Source organism: Protopterus annectens, chromosome 17.part0, assembly GCF_019279795.1.
Source record: "Protopterus annectens isolate FY-2018-M chromosome 17.part0, PAN1.0, whole genome shotgun sequence".
NCBI classification, from domain to species: domain Eukaryota; kingdom Metazoa; phylum Chordata; order Ceratodontiformes; family Protopteridae; genus Protopterus; species Protopterus annectens.
Genome location: NC_056751.1, coordinates 821,627,379 through 821,648,329, shown reverse-complemented (window position 1 = coordinate 821,648,329; position 20,951 = coordinate 821,627,379). Strand labels below are relative to the sequence as shown.

Below are 20,951 nucleotides of genomic sequence, written 5' to 3'. Positions count from 1 at the left end.
CACACAGAGACAGGAACAGAGACAGGGTGTACATTCATACTCTACACAGAGATAGGGAGTACATTCATACTCCACACAGGGTCAGGGAGTGCATTAATACTCCTCACAGGGGATAGGGAGAACATTTACACTCCACACAGAGACGGTCTACATTCATACTGCACACAAGGACAGGGAGTTCATTAATACTCTTGACAGAGACAGGGAGTACATTCATACTCCACACAGAAGGAATAATAATCTAATGCACAACCAGTGAACAAAGTGCTCTTAAATGGCAAAGCTACTCAGTGCAATAATCTTCCAATATTCAGCTGCAGTGGCATGCATCCTGCGCAGACTGCCAGAAGCAGTCACTGAGTACAATGCTGATGTTTGACTGTGATGTAAAGTGAAAAAAAATATGTCCAACATTATACTTTTAAATACAAACCCTCTCCAGCATGCATTCAATCATTTTCATCACAGAGAAACCCCATATTCAATTACAGCTACTTTACTGAACATGTACATCTCAGATATCCAGTTGTCTCAAAATAGCCTCTAGCTGGCTACATACAAAACTACACTACCTCTGCAAAGCTAAAAAATTACTGCTTAGCTTGAACAAATGTAAACAGTGTTACATCACATTCATCCACAGATAACCCCTGTACCCAGCAATTAAAGCCAGCTTTGTTGTCTGTATATACCTGAAATATCAGAATGTAATAAAATGAAAATAATAACTACTGGCAACATTAATTTATTTTAATTCCCCACACATACATATAACCACACACACACACACACACACACACACACACACACACACACACACACACACAGATGTGACCATCAGTTATAGCCACTTGTAGGCCTGCGACTATATACCTAAGGTATTTGGCTGTGTGAAATTAATGAATAAGTAAACTGACTCACGGGAATTTTGTGTAACCACCCTATCTCCTCAGCTCAGTACTGTCAAAATAGTGTCTAACCACTATATATTGTCTCAACCTTTTATCTTAATAATGAAGGAGAAAACTAAACATAAGGGGGAGACTGAGGAACAGCTATTGCTTTTATATACTTGATATAATAAATATAATTTGTATTGGCATTCTTTTCCTTTTTGAAGTCTATTAAGTCTGAAGTCCTTATTGATTGTGAGAAAAAAAAAAAAAAGATAAAATTTGAAAAAAAAAAAAAAGAAAAACAAGAAGCAAATATAAGCTTTATTCCACCCTCCTGGTAACGTTAACCCTAATGCTCCCCCTTCCCCCAACCCTACACAATACCTTCATAAAAACCTTCATGTAACACTGCCACTACACAAGACACACTCGGACACACAAACATTCACAACCACACAAACAACACAATATCTATATGCAAACCTAGCCCTGAGCCTAACCCTAAAGTACACAAATGCACACCAAACATGCAGCACCTATCTTTCACTCTTCCCCAACGCTAACCCTAACTCACATGCACACACACAAACACTCTTACCCTTCCAGCCATTGACATTTTGACAGCTAGGCTATGCATACAATCAACATTAAACCACACTGTCTGCATCCCTGCATTTATTGGCAAAATGCCGAGAACCCATACATATAAATATATATATATATATACATATATATATATATATATATATATACATATATATATATATATATATATATGTATATATATATATATATATATATATGTATATAAATATATATATATATATATATATATATATATATACATGCATATATATATACATGCATATATATATGTGTGTGTGTGTGTGTGTGTGTATGTACATGGGTTATGTTCACGTTGTCAAATTGTCATTGGTTTTACAGAGTGAACTGTGTGTACATTTAAGAATAAAAACACCCACCAACCTATCCAGATATCTGAGTCCAATAAAAATTAAAAAATAAAATAATCCAAAAAGGGAAATGGACTCATTAACAGCTGAATTCTCCAGAGTAAAAGCAAGTTTTAATTGTCGACCATGAGCGCTTTCACAGGTAACCCTGCTTCTTCAGATGCTAATAACACATTCAAAAATATATCAGTTTAAATACACTTGCATTCAGTTGTAATTAGTCACATGACTCAAGCACTCTCACCAATTTCTTAAAGCAACATGCTATAAGAACATTCCAAGAAATATATCTAGAGCCAAGCTTTACACCACTGGGAGGCTAGTCCTGCTACAGCTTTGGTTCTGTTCATTTCAAAACCAGCCTGTACATTTGTGCATTCTTGGTCCATATATTTGCTGTAGTCTAGCTTGCAGGATCTTGCATCTTACCTTGCTATCATGTAAAGCATGCATCTGAGGAATTTCTAGTGCTGACATTTTTGGGGGACTGGAATACAGCTTAAACTTTCCAGTCCAATGACAACTGTTTATGTTTTCCAGATTTGCTTACAGATTGTGAGTAGCACTGTACCAGCCTCATTTTGCAAGATTTCACATATTCCTGCCAAATCTTCTCAACATGTTCTGCCTCTCCTAGGTCTCATCTTTGCCTTATACCATACTCATTTTTTTCTGGAAGTTTCCCTTAATATCACCAATGATTTTGAAGAGCCAACATCTTAATTATTCTGTTTCCAGTTCTTTACACTGTCCTGAAACTCTGCAGTCAGATTGTTACATTTTCCACGTAAGCACTGCCTCTTACTCTCCTTTCCTCAGCCATGGCTAAATCATCTACAGATATTCATTTTGCCTTCTTAACCTTCTTTATGTTTGCAAATGTCTTGCTGGTAGGTTTTGAACAATATCACAAACGTCTGTCCATATTTCTTCAAGTGCTCCGTCTACTAGGACCAGTCCCCTTACTCTCTTCCCCATACCTCTCAACTGTCCAGATTTTCGCAGAATGTCCAGATTTGTGTCTCTTATTTTTGGTCTGTTCCTCATAAAATATGTTTTTTTTTCTGGTACGTCATTGAAGATTGAAGTCAGTAAATAATGACAGACATTTGAGTTTCAGACTTCATATCCTTCTGAAAATACATACAGTGCAAAACCTGTTATAATAGCAACTTTCTAACTTTATAAGAGGAAAATGTAAAATCTGTCCCTAGTTTTGTATCTTTATTTCCCATTAGTTTAGCTTTTGTCCAGATTTCTTGTGCTGAGAGGTTGAGGGGTACACCTCCACTACTTATTCACTTGGAATATTATCCACTTTATATTTAGTTGGCCTTGACGCTATTCTTATTTCTTTTTTTTTAATTCTTAACTTTCTGATAGGAATTTGAAGGTATGAGACACATTTGCAAAAAAAAAAATAACACAATACAGCCCATCCCTTGATGAAGTCTGTTTTTTCACTGACTATATAAAGCATTTTCTCTCTTGCTGCAAAATACATATTCAGTCTGATTTTAATATTGATCATCTGTTGAAATCCACGTGTAAAGCTGACCCATGCTGTTGAAAGAGAGTGTTGCTATGATCAGTGAATTATTTTAGCAGAATTCTACTATTTGTCTCACTTCAGTTTTTATTTCAAAGCCAAATTTATCTGTTATTCCACTTGTACTTTGGCTACAAACTTTATCATTCCAATCACCTATGATGAATTTAATATAAAACATATATATATATATATATATATATATATATATATATATATATATATATGTGTGTTTATATATACACATGCACATACACACACACACACACACACACACACACACACAAACCTTGCTTAGCCATGTAGGCAAAATATTATTTATTTATTTATTTATTTATGTTGCATTTGTTGACCAAGATAGCCCGACTGGATATATGTCCATTTTCAGCGGAGGCCCGGGGAGAAAAGCTCCAAGATAATAATACACATTGAACATTTAGTTATTTCTAGTTTCAAGCAGATTACAGTCATAAGCATTACCAGCATTTAGCGCATATAGTACTAACTTATAAAACACTTTACAAAACATAACATTATTTTCAAAGTTATATTTACATAACATTACATTCAGGTTTAAGACACATTGAGCAGCAGTTATACAATTGACCCTTCCTGAAATGGTGTGGTAGAAAAAAGTTAGAAGTAGTTGAAGGTAAGGCACCTAAGTAATAGAGAGGTCACTAGTCAGGGTTAGTGCAAGGACATAACCAATGAGTTTTGAAGTATTGCTTGAGTTTGGTTTCTAGGCTCAAGTCACCTGGGAGTCTGTTCCATGTTTTTCCAACAGAGTTGACAAACAAAGAGCCCCCTGCTGAGTAGTTGGATTTGTATGTTTGAACTAGGAGTCTAGTGGATGATCGCAGTGGCCGGGTGCTGGTGTAGGGGCTGATAATATTGCAGGTGTATTTTCTGGTTGGTAAAGGACTTTATCTGACACTATTAGCTGATTGAACTGCAGTAGGCTTGGCAGTTCAAGCCATCCTAGGCGATTTAGGTTGTGACAGTGGTGTGTCCGGTAGACTGTACAAGTAGCAAATCTGGCAATGTGGTTATAGCAGGATGATAGTTTATTAAGATCTGTTTTGTTTAAATTGGAGAATAGAGGTGAGGCATAGGGAACAGTTCATAGTAGATGGGAACGGGCAATTGCAGTTCTAGCAAGTGAGGTAAGGAAATGTTTGATTCTGTAAAGAGAGCCAAGTTTTTTATTAATGGTTTTGATAGTTTGAGTGATATATGCATCAAAATTCAGTAGTTTAGTTTGGGCTTCTGGGGAGATGATAGTGCCATTGTTAGCGGTTATGTTGAAGGATGGCAGGGGGGTCCTGCATGTGGGGGAGAAGAGGAGCAGCTTAGTTTTGTCGGGGTTTAGGATTAGATGTTGATCGGAGAGCCATTTTTCCACTGTATTGAAGGTATTTTGGGTTAATATGAATAAAGTAGCTGGTGAGGTGTCAGAACAAATCAAGGTGGAGTCATCTGCATATTGAATGCAGGTAGCATCTGGGATGACTGAATGAAGGTCGTTGATAAAGATGGAGAAAAGAAGAGGTCCTAGTATCGAGCCCTGGGGGACTCCTAATGTGATGGGTAGGCGAGATGATAGCTTGTCCTGCCATAGGACTGCCTGTTGCCTGCCCTGCAGGTAGGATTGAAACCATTGGAATGCATGGTTGTTTAAGGAGAAGGCCTTCAAGGTATTTATAAACATTTTGTGGTCAACCTTGTTAAAAGCCTTAGATAGATTTAGAAAGAGTGCTGAGGATAGTTTGTTATTATTGCAGTTGTGGTTAATGACATTAGAGAAAGAGAGGAGGGCAGAAGTAGTACTGTGGTGCGGCTTAAAGCCATGCTGAAAGTTGAACAACAGCTTGTTCTGTGTGAGGTAGTGCACAAGCTGTATGTGTACACACTTCTCCATAATTTTAGCTAGAGGTGATAGAATAGTTATGGGTCTAAAGTGTGACAGTTCAGTGGAACTGCCTCCTTTATGGAGAGGTATGACATGGGAGATTTTCCATATAGTGGGTACAATAGCTTCAGATATAGCTCTGTTGATCAAGATTGAGATGGGGTATGCTATGGTGTCAGCAGCCTTTTGCAGATAGTCTGCTGGGAGGAGGTCAGCAGCCAGGGTGGTGGGTCTTAGTTTCTTAAGTAGGGCATGAATAAGTTGAGTAGGAACAAAAAAAATGACAGCACAGAAACACAGCAAAATGTCCCAGAAACTAGAAAGGGACTGTTTGATTTTCATGTTACTGTGTTTTTGAGCTGCTTTGGCATCTGATTGAGGTCATTCTGTCATTAAGAACCATAGCTAGTTCATCTGATAACCTGGATAGTTCCCCAGACTCATATCTTAAAGCTGATGTCCAAAAAAAATTAAATTTGTTCAGAGCTGTAACTGAAACAAACTGCTTGCAATGAGCTTTTGACTGTTACTAACATACTGAGAAACAAAATATAAATGCAGCATTACCATTTATTTAAGTGGGAATGATATCATACCAGTGTGGCACTTCTGCCCCATCAGCAACTGCTGATTGCACCCCCAAACAGCTTTCAATAAGGGTAGCTACCCCCACTCAAAACACAGTAGTTACAATTGTTCTATTATTTTTTGGGGGGTTATACCTCAGCACTAGTTTTGATGCCTTTTAATTAACTATGAAGGTTGTTCCATTTCTTTTCAGGATTCTTGTTCAAAGTACAAGGTCTGATGATTATCTGTTGTAAAATTACTCATTCCTGTTCATCTTAGTTCACTAATTCCCAAGATTTTAATGTTTATTCTTACCTAGGAAGCCTAGCTCCATGGTGAAGAATGATAGAGCCCTTACTATAAACAAGGCAATCAGGGTTTGTTTAGTGGCCCAAGTATTGGAGGTGCCAGGTAGAGAGGGAGAAGAAAGAAGTGGAGTGCCTGCTTACCTCTCTGAAAAGGTGAAGGGAGCTGCATACACTTTAAGGGACATAAAACCAATAAAATGCCTTTGGTGGGGACTGGGGAAACCTCTACACTGCTTCCTGGGAGGGACTGCTTGAAGGGTACACCTGTTGCAGATGAAAGGGAATGGCTTTCATGTTCATCCTATTACATGAGTTCCCCATGTGCATAAACCTGTAGGTGTGGGCTTGAGATTATGTTCAGCAAAGCAAAAAGCCTAACCATTCCTGATGGTTGAAAGAAGGCCTCTCCCTGCTGACTCTTGCCCAGTGATAAGGCACAAATGGGTTAGTTGGTCAGGAGAGGTATGGAGCCTGGAAGATCAGTAGGTAGTAATGGCAAAAAGGACAAAAATGTTTATTTCAGTCACCTCATACTTAAAATGATCAAGTTTACCTTGGTTCATAGCTCTTACACTCCAAGCTCCAGGGGTGTATAGCTGTTTGCAGCACTTAACTTGCCTTTCCTTTCATCTCTGAGTACCTGAGCAGACAGATGTCATTTTGGCTTTAAGCCACTTGCATTATTATTTCTAGTATTGCTCATACATGTCCTCTGCAATTTCCCAGCATTGGGCTGGACACCTGCAGACCTGTGAGTACTATCTTCCAGTGTCATTTTAACGTGTCCCTGGTTGCTTTTGTTTTTAACATATTTCTGGCAATAATACTGGAGTGTATTGTCATTACTGTATCCATTGCACCGTATTTACTCAGTTTTCCCTGCTATGACCTCGCACAGTGTTGCTCATATCTTCACTGAGATACACAGGCCCCTTCCTGAGTGCAAGGTAATGGTCCAGGATGAGTTTCTCTCAACAAAGATCTAAGCTATGAGATCTGTGCTGAATTTCAAGACCCGAAGTTGCACACTGAAAGAAAAATAAATTAATACTAAACAGACAAAGGAGATGGTGCCTAACAATGAGCTGTGGTGAAGTGTGGTGTCCGAGAGTTATAAATTTATGTATTTATTTATTTACATTTATTTACCAGGAAAGTCCGACTGGGCTAAAAGCCCAATTCAGAGGAGGTCCATGGAGAAAAGCAACATAGAAATATAACAAAATACAGTAATTAGTACAATAGTATACATACAGTAAGATGGAGAATACACAATCCCTGCTCCTAGAAGGTATAGACAGACTCTAATAGAGAGGTGCTGACATAAAGCACCTCCCTCCACACACATACACACACACACACACACACACACACACACACACACACACACACACACACACACACACACACACACACACACACACACACACACACACACACACACACACACACACACACACACACACACACATCACACGAGTGCTCATGCATAGGCACATATCAGAAAGCCATCACTGAAACAAATTTCGTAAGTATGGATTTTGAATTCTGAATATCAATACTATAGATCTTAGCTGTAAAGTATACATAATGTGGCTATCTAGCCGTAGTTATTGTCCATACTAAGAACTATAATGACTTTTACCCTTGGTGAACATATACCATTTATGACTAAGTAAGAAGGTCATGTCTGAATAAAAATGCTGAAAACTTTAAAATACTCAGAACCCATGAAACTAGAAAATATAGCTAGTCAGATGTTTAGAACAGCTTAAAATGTCCTAGAACATGTCTGGGCACAGCTTCTCGTTTCCACTACAAGAGCATATTTGTGTCCTGCAAGGCATTGTGTTTTCACACATTTTAATACTTATTGTTTCTTTAGCAGTTTAAGAGAAGACAGCATTCAAGATACAGACTCCCCTGCACTGTGTCAAGGCAATCAACCAGAAGTGAAGTTACCCAAAAAGGCCAAGAGTTTAGAAGAAGCCTATAATAAAGGGTAAGACTGTAATTACTGAACTCAGGTTCAAAGAAGAAGTACATGCTCAAAAGTAATCATTTTTTATTTGTTAATAAAATTATTTTAATATTATATTAATATTTAATATTTAGCATTCTCCTTCGGCCTCCCTCCTTTTTCTTGTATGGCTTTTCCTAAGACAACTTTCTTTAGGTCTGTTACCATTCTGGGTTTAGCTTTTTCTTCAGAGTTACTCCCATCTCTGTCCCTATCCAGCACTATACCTCTCTAGTGTCCAGATTTTCACAGAATGTCCATATTTTTGGCCTGTTCCTCATATAATTTGTAGTTTTCTGGCAAATCACTGAGGATTGAAGCCACAAAATACTTTTCAGCTTCAGACTTAATAGTTTTTAGAAAATGCATGCTAACACAAATGCAGTTATTCTAGCAACTTTCTAAGCAGTATTTAAAATGTGTCCCTATTTTTGGGCCATTCCTCCCATTATTTTAGGCTTTGTCCAGATGTCTTGTTCTAAGGTTAAGTATACCCATCACACATCTTATTTTCCTGTATCATTAATACATACTTATTGGTACCTGATTTTATTTCCAAGACACTTGCTGATAGGCCCCACATCCTGACAGCGCTTCTAACATGTCCGATATCCTAAAAAAGATCAAAACAGCAATACAAGATTATATAATGCAGCTAACATAACTTATTGCATTTAATATTGTAAAATGAAAATAACGCTTGCTATATTTGTTTTTGCCTATACTCTAAATTCATAAGCAGTTATACGTCATTGTATCAGTGATTTTCATTACAAACACAAAATATGTTATGTTCCAGTAAAGGTATAAAACCATTGCTCTTTTGTGTCTTAATGAGATGGATTTCAATAGTAACCCCATAATCATTAAAGTTTTGCTTCTAAAATGTTTGTTAAAGGAAAAGTTACTGGTCAAGAGAATGCAAATCAATGTCAGTGACACAAAATGTAGCACACTGGCCTTTGCTTCATAGGCTGTAGGTTCTATTCCCACACCAGGTAGATGAGTTGCTGACACTGCAAAGAAGCATAAGGGAGGTTCTGCACTCCTAAGTGTGTTGCTCTTTGGATGAGACATTAAACCAGGGCCCTATCTGTGGTAGCTCAGGTGGATGTAAAAGATCCCATGACACTTGTCAAAAAAAAGAGTATAGGCAGTGCTTTGTCCACATTTCCACAAGTAGTTTAAATGCCACTGTGAGTTTCTCCTGAAAAGAGCCTTCTAACCTAGTGGAACCAACCTGGTTAGCAATGAATAGATAAGTGTTTCTCTATTTCTCATCCAAAATGAACTAGGCATGAATCCATACTTAATTTTCTGAATTTCTGACTGGATCACAAATAGGATTCAAAAACTCAGAATCAGTGAGACCACCTCCATGAGGAAACCAATCACCTGTGGAGTTCCTCAGGGATCTGGGATCCATAATGGGCCCACTCCTGTTAACGTTCACAGGTGACTTAGATCTATCATAGATTTCCCCATGATAGCAACATCCTACAGGAGGGTCCAACTCAAACAAATGACTGGTGCCAAAGTCACAGATTAAAACTCAACACAAAGAGATGCATTATAGTGCCCATTCAGAAATCATCCATACAAGCTAATTACTCCATCAATAAAACAACCCTAAGAGTTGACCTGATAAGGATCTGGGAACATATGCAGACTGTGATCTGACCTTCGACAAACATGTAGGCAAGTATGAAAATCATTCTGTTTCACCCAACTCATAAGAAAGAGTATGGCATTCTGGTCCAAGAAAGTTACAGTATCAGTCTAATCAGCCATTATCAGAGTCATCATTGAGTACAATGCCCCATTTGGGAAGTATCATAACAGTTAGAATGCCCTCCAAGGTTCCTCAGCAGACGTATCCAGGGTATGAATACCCTGTCCTTCACAGATTGCCTTAAGGTCCTACCGCTGTACTCAGTCTCCTGCAGGTTACTGAGATACTATGTATGCCTAGCATATATGGTATATTCAGATAAAGCTCTGATGGATCTTTTGCATATTTGCAAAACAAACAGCGCCAGAAACACTACATCCAAGAATATGAACTTTGCCTGCAACATAAATAGAATACACCGGAGAGACCGATATGTGTCTCAAAGGATGCCCGTGCTGTGGAATAATCTCCCCATCTATGCGAAGCAGAGTTCATCCCTGACTTTATTCAAAAGAAACCTCGATCATTGAATGGAAAATTGCAAATTCACTCCCAGTTTGGCCTCATGTCTGTGTTGGTCAGAAGTCAACAGTAAGTAAATTATTCCCCAATTAAAATACCACCCACCCCACAACCCTTGGCTACCTTTTTACTAACATACCCCGTCATATAGGCGTCCAAGGAACTTGGGGGCAAAACTGAGTTTAGTTTCATGGCTAGGCTTGTAAATACCCTAATGGTTGTTATCCTAGTATAAACCAATAAACCTATGACCCTATAAAATACATTGCCTAACATTTACTTTAGTTAAAATGAAGATCAGATTTTTTTAGTCCATTCACAGATATCTGTTAAATATTTATTAATTGCTTCTGTATCATTCCTAGATGCTGCTATAAATCCCACTTTGCAGTCATCTGCATATCTGTTAGCTCAGCATGAGGTACTTGATGGAGCTGTAATAAAAATATATTAAACAAGTACGGACCTAAAACAGATCCCTGAGGGACACCTAATGATAGAGAAAGATCATGGAGGTGAAGTCCTTATATTGTGACACATTGGAAACAGCCAAACAATCTATTTTGTTAAGGAAAAGTTACATTTTACATTTATTAAAACTTAATGTGTTTTAAACCTGTATATGCTGTATATATGCTTATGCATATCGAATGAGCTTTTTTGCAGTAATGTTCATCTGCACTTTGCTGATGGTGGGATGTTTTTTCACTGCATCAGACATAGTTTATTGCAATGGCCACTGCAGTATCACATGCTGTTGATGATGCTTGTTGCAACCAATTATGTCTGTGCGTCTAATGTATGCAACATTGCTTCATCACCAAGATGCACAGTCAACTTGTTATGTCTTATGAATCATCAGTCACACATCCCAAAGGTAATGAAAACCCATCACACACAACAAAATGGTTGAGTAAAACATTTTATTTATTGCTTTATTGTTTAGAGCATGCACATATTCATCAACCCATTCATGTAATTTTGTAATTGTTTAGCCAAATCAAAACATATTTTGTTACTAAAAGCAATACAAATAGCATATTTAGTAATATGTTCTGCATAAATAGATGACATAACACAATTTTTGTTGCAGGATGAAAAAAGGTTATCTTGCCTGGACATATAACAATGTGTACTGTATGTCCCATATAGAAAGCAATTAGTGCAGAGAATTAAGATATTGGATGAAAGCACTAAAGGTAGTAGTGTCTCTATATTTGTAACACAGAATATCACATCCAAGCTCTTTAGACAGGATAATGACTTGGAATTCCTCCACATTCAACTGACCATTAACAAAACCCATTATCAAATCATAGCTAACTATAGAACCACATCTATATCCCCATGCCCATACCTCCTACCTGATAAGTATGGAGTACTTACGCATTAGGCCAGACACCATTCTTCTAGGGGACTTCAACTACCCCTCCATCAACTGGGAGATGTATAGATCCCCTAACATGTGTTTGGACTTCAAAAATATAAACTCTCTGTAACAGTTAGTCTGCACCCCAACTTGGAGAGACAAAATCCTAGATTTTGTGATCACCAGTATGGGGCAGCTGTGTTGTAACTTCCTCCCTTGTCAAATCAGACAATAAATCAATTACATCCATCATAAGATTCAAGGCAGAAGCATCTCCTAATACCTATGTATAGGTTCATAGGTTCATAGGTAGGTACTAGGCTATCGGCCCAAGGGCCTACGTAAGCCTAGCCAGCAAGGTTCCATAGCTTACGCCACCCAAAAAAGTTATTTTCCTGTGCCACTGTTCAGCAGAGTCACAGAAGTGATCCCAGGGGTGTATTTTCTATTTCCCATCCACTCATCAAGATTTTTCATGAAGAGTGCTAATGAAGAACTTTGCTTGACATAGATGGGTAGCTTGTTCCAGAGTATAGGAAGTCTCTAGGACAGGACTCTATCTCTCCAGCATGTTCTGTTTATTGTGGTGACAAGGTTTAGGTCCCTAGAGTGTGTAGCTAAGAGGGATTGGGATTTCTTTAGGTGTAGCATGTCCAACAGCTCTGGGTTTGACATAGCTTTATATGTTAGGCAGAGATCACCTTGCAGTAGGCGATATGCTACGGAGTAAAGCTGGAGTTTTTTGAGGCGGTCAGTGTAGGGCATTTGTTTGAGGCCAGTAATCCTCTTTGTGAGGTACTTCTGTGGCCTTCCCAGCTGCTGCAGATGTCTTGTGAGGTACATACCAAAAGGGGCATTGCACTCTATAATGGGTCTAACGAGTGATGAGTAGAGGGAAACAATGACCTCCTTTTTCCTGGATGAGAACCCTTTTATGATGAGGTGTGCATGTAGAAGGACTTCCTGGCTACTGTGGCGATGTGACTATCAAAGGAGAGACTACTATCCACCTGGGTCCCAAGGTCTCTTATCACGCATTTGGTGTTAAGTAGATTACTGCCTATGTGGTAGTTCATGGGTACAGAGTTTTTACCAAAGGGGATGACACTGCACTTTTTGGCACCGAGCTTGAGGCCATGGCTCTGACACCAGGCATATGTCTCAGTGAGGCCCTTCTGTAGGATGTTCACATCATTTGGGGACTTGACTATGGCTCCTAGTTTGCAGTCAGCTGCGAACCTCATTAGCCAGAGGCCTTCTGTGTTAGCCTGTACTTCAGAGAAATAGATACCAAACAGGAGAGGTCCCAGGACGGAACCCTGTGGTACTCCACTTGTCACTGCTTTGAGGTCAGATCTGGAGTTTGCAACTTTTACAGTGTGGGTTCTGTCAGTGAGCCAGTTGGCAACCCACCTTGTGATGTAGGGATTTATACCTAGTTTAGTGAGTTTAGCTATAATTCCAGAATGGTGGATGGTGTTGAAAGCCTTGGCAAGGGCAAGATAGGCTGTGTGAACCACCTTACCCTCATCCACGGCTTTGGTGACTACTTCAAAGAAGTCGATCAAGTTCAGGAGGCATGATCTGCATTTCACAAACCCGAACTGGGTGGGATCCAGAGTTTGGAGGTTACCAGTGTCTTTGTTTATGAGTTCCATGATGATAAGTTACATGGCCTTGCAAACCAGGCTCATCAGGCTAATAGGTCAATAGTTCCTGGGATCAGTGGTGGCTCCCCTTTGTGGAGTGGGATAACTGTTGCTGTGCACCATTCAGTGGGCACAAAGCCTGATGGGAGGCTATTATTGAACATGGTGCTTAAGTGGGGAGCCAGTTCATTCTGAAGTTCGTGTAAAACGCAGCCTGGGATGTTGTCCGGTCCCATGGATGCTGTGTTTTTCACTTTAGAGTGCAGCTTTTACCTGTGTAGTTGTGATTACAGGGACTCTGCATTTTTCCTGTATAGATACGGGCCCTTTAGGGGGTGAGAGGGGGGTAAAGTTAGAGTAAAGCTGGAGGTTTTTGAGGTGGTCAGTGTAGGGCATTTGTTTGAGGACAACCTGTCTGCCAGGATGTTGGCAATATCAGTTGGTTCTGTAATTTTCGTGCTTTGTGCTGTAACTCAGAGCAGATGTGGGTGTTGCCATCTAAATTCTTGACATAGCTATAGAATGATTTGTGGTTGTCCTTGGATTTAGTGGCAATTTTGTTTTCATAGCTAGCTTTGGAGGATCTTATAAGGGATCTCAGCTTCTTACTGAGGCTGACCAGGGAGCTCCTTCACTCATGGGATTTTACTCTCTTTTGCAACAGTTTCTTCCTTCTGTTGTACAGTTTGTTTATGGCAAGAGACCACCAGATTGGCTTCCTTTTTTTGGAGGATAGCATCTTGGTTCTGTTTGGGATAGCACGATCCATGCACTCATGTAAGTGCTTATATAGTGCATTTTTGTAGGATTCAGCAGTTGTTACTGTATTGTCCATCTGCATGGGTGTCATGAAGTTCATCACTTCTGTCTTAAGAAGTATGAAGTTGGCTTTGGAGAAATTTTTTACTGTGGTTTCCTTAATGGTGGGTGGGGCGGGATGTGGATATCAAGGGTGATAAGCTTATGTTCGGATCGGACCAACGAGGAGTTAACTTCAGGTGTGGAACACCAGTCACTCATGTTGGTAATGACTAGGCTAGGATATTGTTGCCCCTGGTGGGGGTGTGGATAAGTTGATCTAGGGCATTGGAGTTTATGAATTCCAGAAAGCATTGAGCTAAGGAGTTGGTACACGAGTAGTTTTCCCAGTTAATGGTGGGGTAGTTGAAGTCACCCATTATTAGGGTGTTTGGTTGAACCCTAATATTTTCCAGTACATCAAGAAAAGAGGAGTGGGAATCCTGGGGCATGGTGGGAGATCTGTAGCAAGCTACAATTTAGATTGCAGTTTTGCCCAGAGTTAGTCCCACTTGGGTGGGAGGGTGGCCTAATGGTTAAGGTGTTTGCCTTACAAACACAGGATGCAGGGTTTGAGTCTCACAAGGGATAATTGGCTAGGCTTAAAATGGCTCGCAAGGGCAGTTAGCTTAGTACTAATCTATGAACCTATGAACCTATGAATAACCTCGGATGCATTATGCTGAGCAACTAGCCTGGAGGTGTGGATATCCTTAATGAATATGGACACACCTCCGCCTTTGGTGTTTCGGTCCAGGTTACATTGCCGAAAAGTGTGGTATGAGTTATTGCCTGGTAGTGCAGGTGTGCTCTCTGGAGCCTTGAACCAGGTCTCAGTCACTGCACAGATATCAATGTTCTCCATTTTAAGGAGTGCCTCGAGTGAGTGCATTTTGAGATTTAAACTTCTAGCATTGAGTAGCATTACCCTCGGTTTTTGCTTGCCAGATGTTCATTGTGTTTCACTGTTGCAGTCATTACAATTGGGTTATCCTGCTGGCAGGCTACCCGCTTTCGGCCTGAATTCCAAAGTCCTGGTCCGGCATCGGTTGCTGTCGCCTCCTCCCTGACGTCAGTGTGCTAGGGGTATAAAAGATGCAGCCGACGCCATTTTCTTCAGTCTTTCTTGCTGTGCGGTGCCCGAAGCAAAAGCAGTTCGCAAGTGCCGGTCGGCCGACTCCTGAGATTTTCAAGTTCGAATTTCAGATCCGAAGTCTTCATTAAAGCTAAGTACCCCGTTGGGGAAACTTTTTTCTTGTTCGGGACTGATGTCAGAAAAAGTTAATAATTGTATTTCTTGTGGGAAGCAAATACCTCATAAGGATTTTCATTCTTACTGTATTCCTTGCCTAGGCCCTGACCACGACGTTGCTAGTTGTCGGTTTTGTGCTAGATTTAACCAATGCACTATTAAGCGTTGGTATGATTTTGCATTTCATTATTTTGGCAGAAGATTTAATTATATAATGCCATCGGAACAGCTGACTACCGGAATTTATAAAAAATGCAAAGACAAAGAAAAGGACAGGCATCCGAGGTCCAAAACCGACGACGAGGCTTCGGCTAGGCCAGTCGCCGGTTCGCTGGTTCTCAGTGAGGTGCTTTCGCAGCCCCTGATGCCCACTACCTCAGAGCCACAGGCCGCTTCCGACTCCCACGTGAAGCCGACTAGGCTGCTGGAAACTCAAGGTATTTGACCCTCGGAAACTATTCCCTCAGATGGGTCCGGAGCCGCTGAGCAGGCATCGGCTTCTGAGGGTGTTTTCAGGCCTACACAGTTATATGTAAAAACGACTTCAGCTTCAAAGGCAAAGACTAAAGCACCTCTAAAGACAAAGAAACAAGTACAACATTCCCCTGGACAGGCCTCCATGCCTAAAAAACAGATGCTTAAAATGGCTGAAGACCTAATTACTTTGATCAGGGGTTCCCATCCCCCTCCAGATAAGAGACCTAGACAAGAGACAGAATATGAATATTCAGATCAGGTTTCCATTTCCTCTGATTCCTCTTCTGAACAGGAATACTCTCTTCCTCCTTATGAGGATTCTGATGCTGAAGAATCTATCCCTTCAGCCTCTCCTCCTGAAGATTATTCTTTTGGGGAGACCCTGCATACTATAAGGGAGCATTTTCATTGGGATAGCCAAGATTACTCAGAATCTAAGAAAAGGCTCAGAGATTTTCTTTTACTACCTCAGCACAGGCCCCTTGCTATTCCTCCTGTTTTAGACATTGTAGATGATGTATTTATAGAGTCCAGTCTCACTCCTGACTCTTTACCACCAGCTCCTGTTAAGCCAGGCAGATACTACAGGGTTCCTGATTCACATACATTTCTTTATAAAAACCCTGCTGCTGACCCAGAAACTATATCTCAGGGTCCCAAAGGGGTCAAGACGTTCACTGCAAAAAACCCTACCCCTCTGATAGGGATTCAAGGACCCTGGACAGATGGGGGAAAAAGATTTACACTTCTGCTACCTTGGCTGTAAGGGCCTTAAATTGTCAGTTTCATATGCTTAAATATCAACAATATCTTATGTCACTACTAAAAGAGAAAATGTTGACAAATTCTGAATGTGTAGAAAACAAAGAAATGCAGGATTTATTGCATGCAGCTGAACAAGTGGGAAAGCATACTTTGCAATGTGGTTTTGATTCTCTGGAGGCCTCCTGCAGGGCCGCTGTTACAGGTTCTGTCATTAGGAGGCATGCTTGATTAAAGGAACAGAATCTGCCTCATCATGTTAAAGCAAAATTATTAGATGCTCCATTACAGCATGATACCTTGTTTGGTGTTAAAGCAGAAGAGGTGTTGAAGAAAATGGAGGACAAAGCTAAATCTATGCAAACAGTCAAGGATTTCTTACAGGTACAACCTTCCAGATTTAGCAGGAACTGGCCTGCAAAAAATTGGGCCTTTCCAGTGTCAGACAGGCCACAAAGAGGCAGATACAGATGCCCCAGAGGCAGATCCCAGCCCCAGGACTTATACAGGTCTAAACAATGGGGTGCTTCTACCTCCAAAAGTGGAGAAGATAAATCACAGCCATACAGGAAACAGTCTCAATGACTTTCCCCTGCCAACACCAAGCACTTATCTTCTGGCAGCTCCTTTAGGGGAAAAACTAGCACTTTTTTCACAAAATTGGCACATGATCACCCAGGAAAAATGGGTCCTGAATATAGTTTCTCAAGGCTACAGGTTCCATTTTCACACCCTGCCAAGGGCAAACAGAATGCCAGACCTGCCACACAATCAATGGGCAGAGGCTCAAAAACAAGTTTCAGCCCTCATGGACATGAGGGCCATTCAGCGAGTGCCACAGCAAGAGTAGGGACTAGGATTTTACTCAACTCTTCTTGGTGCCCAGAAAGGACAATGCATGGAGACCAATACTGGACCTGTCTATTCTAAACACATTTCTGGATATTCCGAAATTCAAAATGTTGACTCTGCAGCAGCTTCTGCCCATGCTGGGCAAGAAGGCATGGCTTGTGACTTTAGACCTAAAAGAGGCATACCTGCATGTCCCAATCCGACATTCATGCAGAAGATACCTCAGATTTATAGCTGGCTCAATGCACTACCAATTCTCTGCACTGCCCTTTGGCTTATCTATTGTGCCCTGGGTCTTCACAAAATGCCTGGCACCAGTAATTGCATTTTTCAGACAAAGAGGAATACAAATTTATCCTTACTTGGACGATTGCCTTATTCAAGCAGAGAGCAAGGACATTTTACTACAGCATCTGGTGTTTGTAAAAAGATTACTAACATGCCTAGGGTACACAGTAAACGAAAAGAAATCAAAACTAGTACCCTCACAAGAGATAATATTCTTTGGTGCAAGCTTTAATACAAGCTTATCTCATGCCAGACAAACAAAGACAACTGACTACTTATTTCAAAATGTTGGCAACAAAGACCCAGTTATCTGCAAGACAAATTCTGCAGGCTTTGGGCTTCATGGCATCCTGCATTCTGCTAATTCCATATGCAAGACTGCATATGAGGAAACTACAATGGTATCTTAAAAAGTGTTTGGGCTTAACATTGCCACAGTCTGGAAACAATAATTACCCTCATTCCCTGCCTGCAACAGGAGTTTTGATGGTGGGCAGAGGCCTGTCACCACAACAAGGGACAGCCTTTCACTTTACCCACAGCCAGGCAGACATTAACAACAGATGCATCAGATTATGCTTGGGGGGCCCATATGGCAGGAAGATGTATTCAGGGCACATGGTCCGCAAGCCAAATGCATCTACATATCAATCAAAAAATGAAGCTAGCTGTTCAAAATGCCCTGACAGCCTTCAAGGATCTACTTCATCCAGGACAACTATTGATAAAGATGGACAATACTACAGTCATGTGGTACATAAACAAGCAGGGAGGCACACATTCCTACCCCCTCTGCAGACTAGCCATGACTTTGTGGGACACAGCATTGACTTACCAAGTACATCTGCAAGCACAATACCTGCCAGGAAGGATAAATTCTCTGGCAGATTAACTAAGCAGAAACCTAATGGATCCCCACAAGTGGAAATTGGATCCACAAGTCTTCAGCATGATAACAAGGAACTGGGGATGCCCGGACATAGACCTATTTGCCTCGTCTCACAACTGCCAACTACAGAAATTCTGCACAAGGACTTATCACAAGCTAGCATGGAAAGTGGATGCTCTGTCTTACAGCTGGAAAAACTTAACAGTATATGCCTTTCCCCCACTGCCTCTCCTCCCCAAGGTACTCCTAAAGGTCAGACAAGAGAAGCCAAAAATTATACTGATTGCCCCCAACTGGCCCCGCCAGCACTGGTACCCAATCCTAAATAGCTTGTCTCAATGCCCAGCCTGGACATTGCCTCCAATTCATCACTTACTGACCCAACAAAACAGTCAGATCCTGCACAGCCATCTCAGGACCTTAAACCTGGCAGCATGGCGGATAATGTAACCATTCAAAACACGCCTCTGTCTAAAGCAGTGATGGATGTTATTTTGGAGGCCAGGAGGCCTAGCACCAGAAAATCTTATGCAGAAAAGTGGAAGAGATGCTGTGCTTGGAACCCGGCACAAGGAGTTGACACAATTGTACCAAATATTCCTCAGATTTTACAATACTTAACTGAGATGCTGGACAAAGGCCTATCCTTTTCCTCAATTAAGATTCATGCCTCTGCCATTTCAGCTCACTACAATACAGAACCACCTCTATTTTCTCATCCATTACTAAGGCAGTACCTCAGAGGGGCCAAAAACATAAGACCTCCAAGGAGAGTGCCAATACCTGCATGGGACCTAAATTATGTCTTGGAAAAACTCACACTGCCTCCTTTTGAGCCAGCCTCTACAGCTGATATAAAATTCTTATCTTGGAAAACCGCTCTGCTCCTAGCAATAACCTCTGCAAGATGAGTCTCAGAGTTACAGGCACTCATGGCTGTGGAACCCTTTATCATTTTCCATCAGGTCAGGGTTTCTCTGAGGACAAACCCGACATTTATGCCTAAGGTAGTGTCCAGTGTGGCCCTGAATCAAACAATTCATTTGCCTACCTTTTATCCAAACCCACAGAATAAGGGTGAGAGACTTCTGCATTCTTTGGACATTCACAGGCAGCTATGCTTCTACTTGGACAGAACCAAAGCTTTCAGACAGACTGAGCAACTTCTAGTGGCATATGCTGCAGGATCACAAGGAAAGGCTATCTTAAATCAGACTGTTTCAAAATGGATAGGCCACTGCATTCGTTTCTGCTATTCACAGCATGGCAAATCAGTGCCTAAGGGCATTAGGCCACATTCAACCAGAGCAGCAGCCACTTCAGCAGCCTACCTCAGAGGAGTACCAACTGAAGACATCTTAGAGGCTGCAACTTGGAGTTCAGTGCATACTTTTACAAAGCACTATCACTTACCTCTCTACTCTAAATCTAGAGCAGGCTTTGCCACTGCAGTTCTGCAGGGCCTCATAGCATCTCCTAATCCTATTTAGTCCCAGCCGCCCAACCTTAGTTTTGGGATTCTACCCAATTGTAATGACTGCAACAGTGAAACACAATGAACATAGTACAGTTGTGTACCTACCATAAATGTAGATGTTCAAGTGTATTCACTGTTGCAGTCCAGGTTACCCACCCACCATCCCCCTTTGCTTTGCTGGGCCTTATCTGTACTTCTCTATTCTATACAACCTATGTGGTGTATTTGCTTATAGATGAAGGTAGAGTTTTACTTTACTGCATGCATGTTTATTGGCATAAATTAGCCTACCCTTTTGGGGGCACCTAACATCTGGGGCAAGAAAAACTGAAGAAAATGGCTTCGGCTGCATCTTTTATACCCCTGGCACACTGACGTCAGGGAGGAGGTGACAGCAACCAATGCTGGACCAGGACTTTGGAATTCAGGCCGACTGCGGGTAGCCTGCCAGCAGGATAACCCAACTGTAATGACTGCAACAGTGAATACACTTGAACATCTACATTTATGGTAGGTACACAACTGTACTTTCCTGTTATGGTGGTGAATTTGTTATTTGAACCCTGCCTAAAAAAGGCACTGTAGGGGCAGCAAGAGCCTTAGCCAGTATCAGGAATCCCAGGGGCGACAGGTGCAGGCCATCTGTGGCAAAGCATCGTGGTCTGTCGACCATGTCATCCCAAGCAGACAGACACTGGATCCCCTTAGGATGACA

General features: G+C 40.9%; 1 protein-coding gene across 1 annotated transcript in view; it reads left to right on the top strand.

Annotated features, from left to right (window-relative positions):
- The window catches only part of IRAG1 (inositol 1,4,5-triphosphate receptor associated 1), a 1,344,613-nt gene that overhangs the window by 1,263,871 nt on the left and 59,791 nt on the right, over positions 1-20,951 (top strand). Inside the window, exon 22 of the mRNA XM_044059494.1 lies at positions 8,095-8,211. Within this exon, the coding sequence (XP_043915429.1) occupies positions 8,095-8,211 (117 nt within the window). The remainder of the gene's footprint in view (positions 1-8,094; positions 8,212-20,951) is intronic.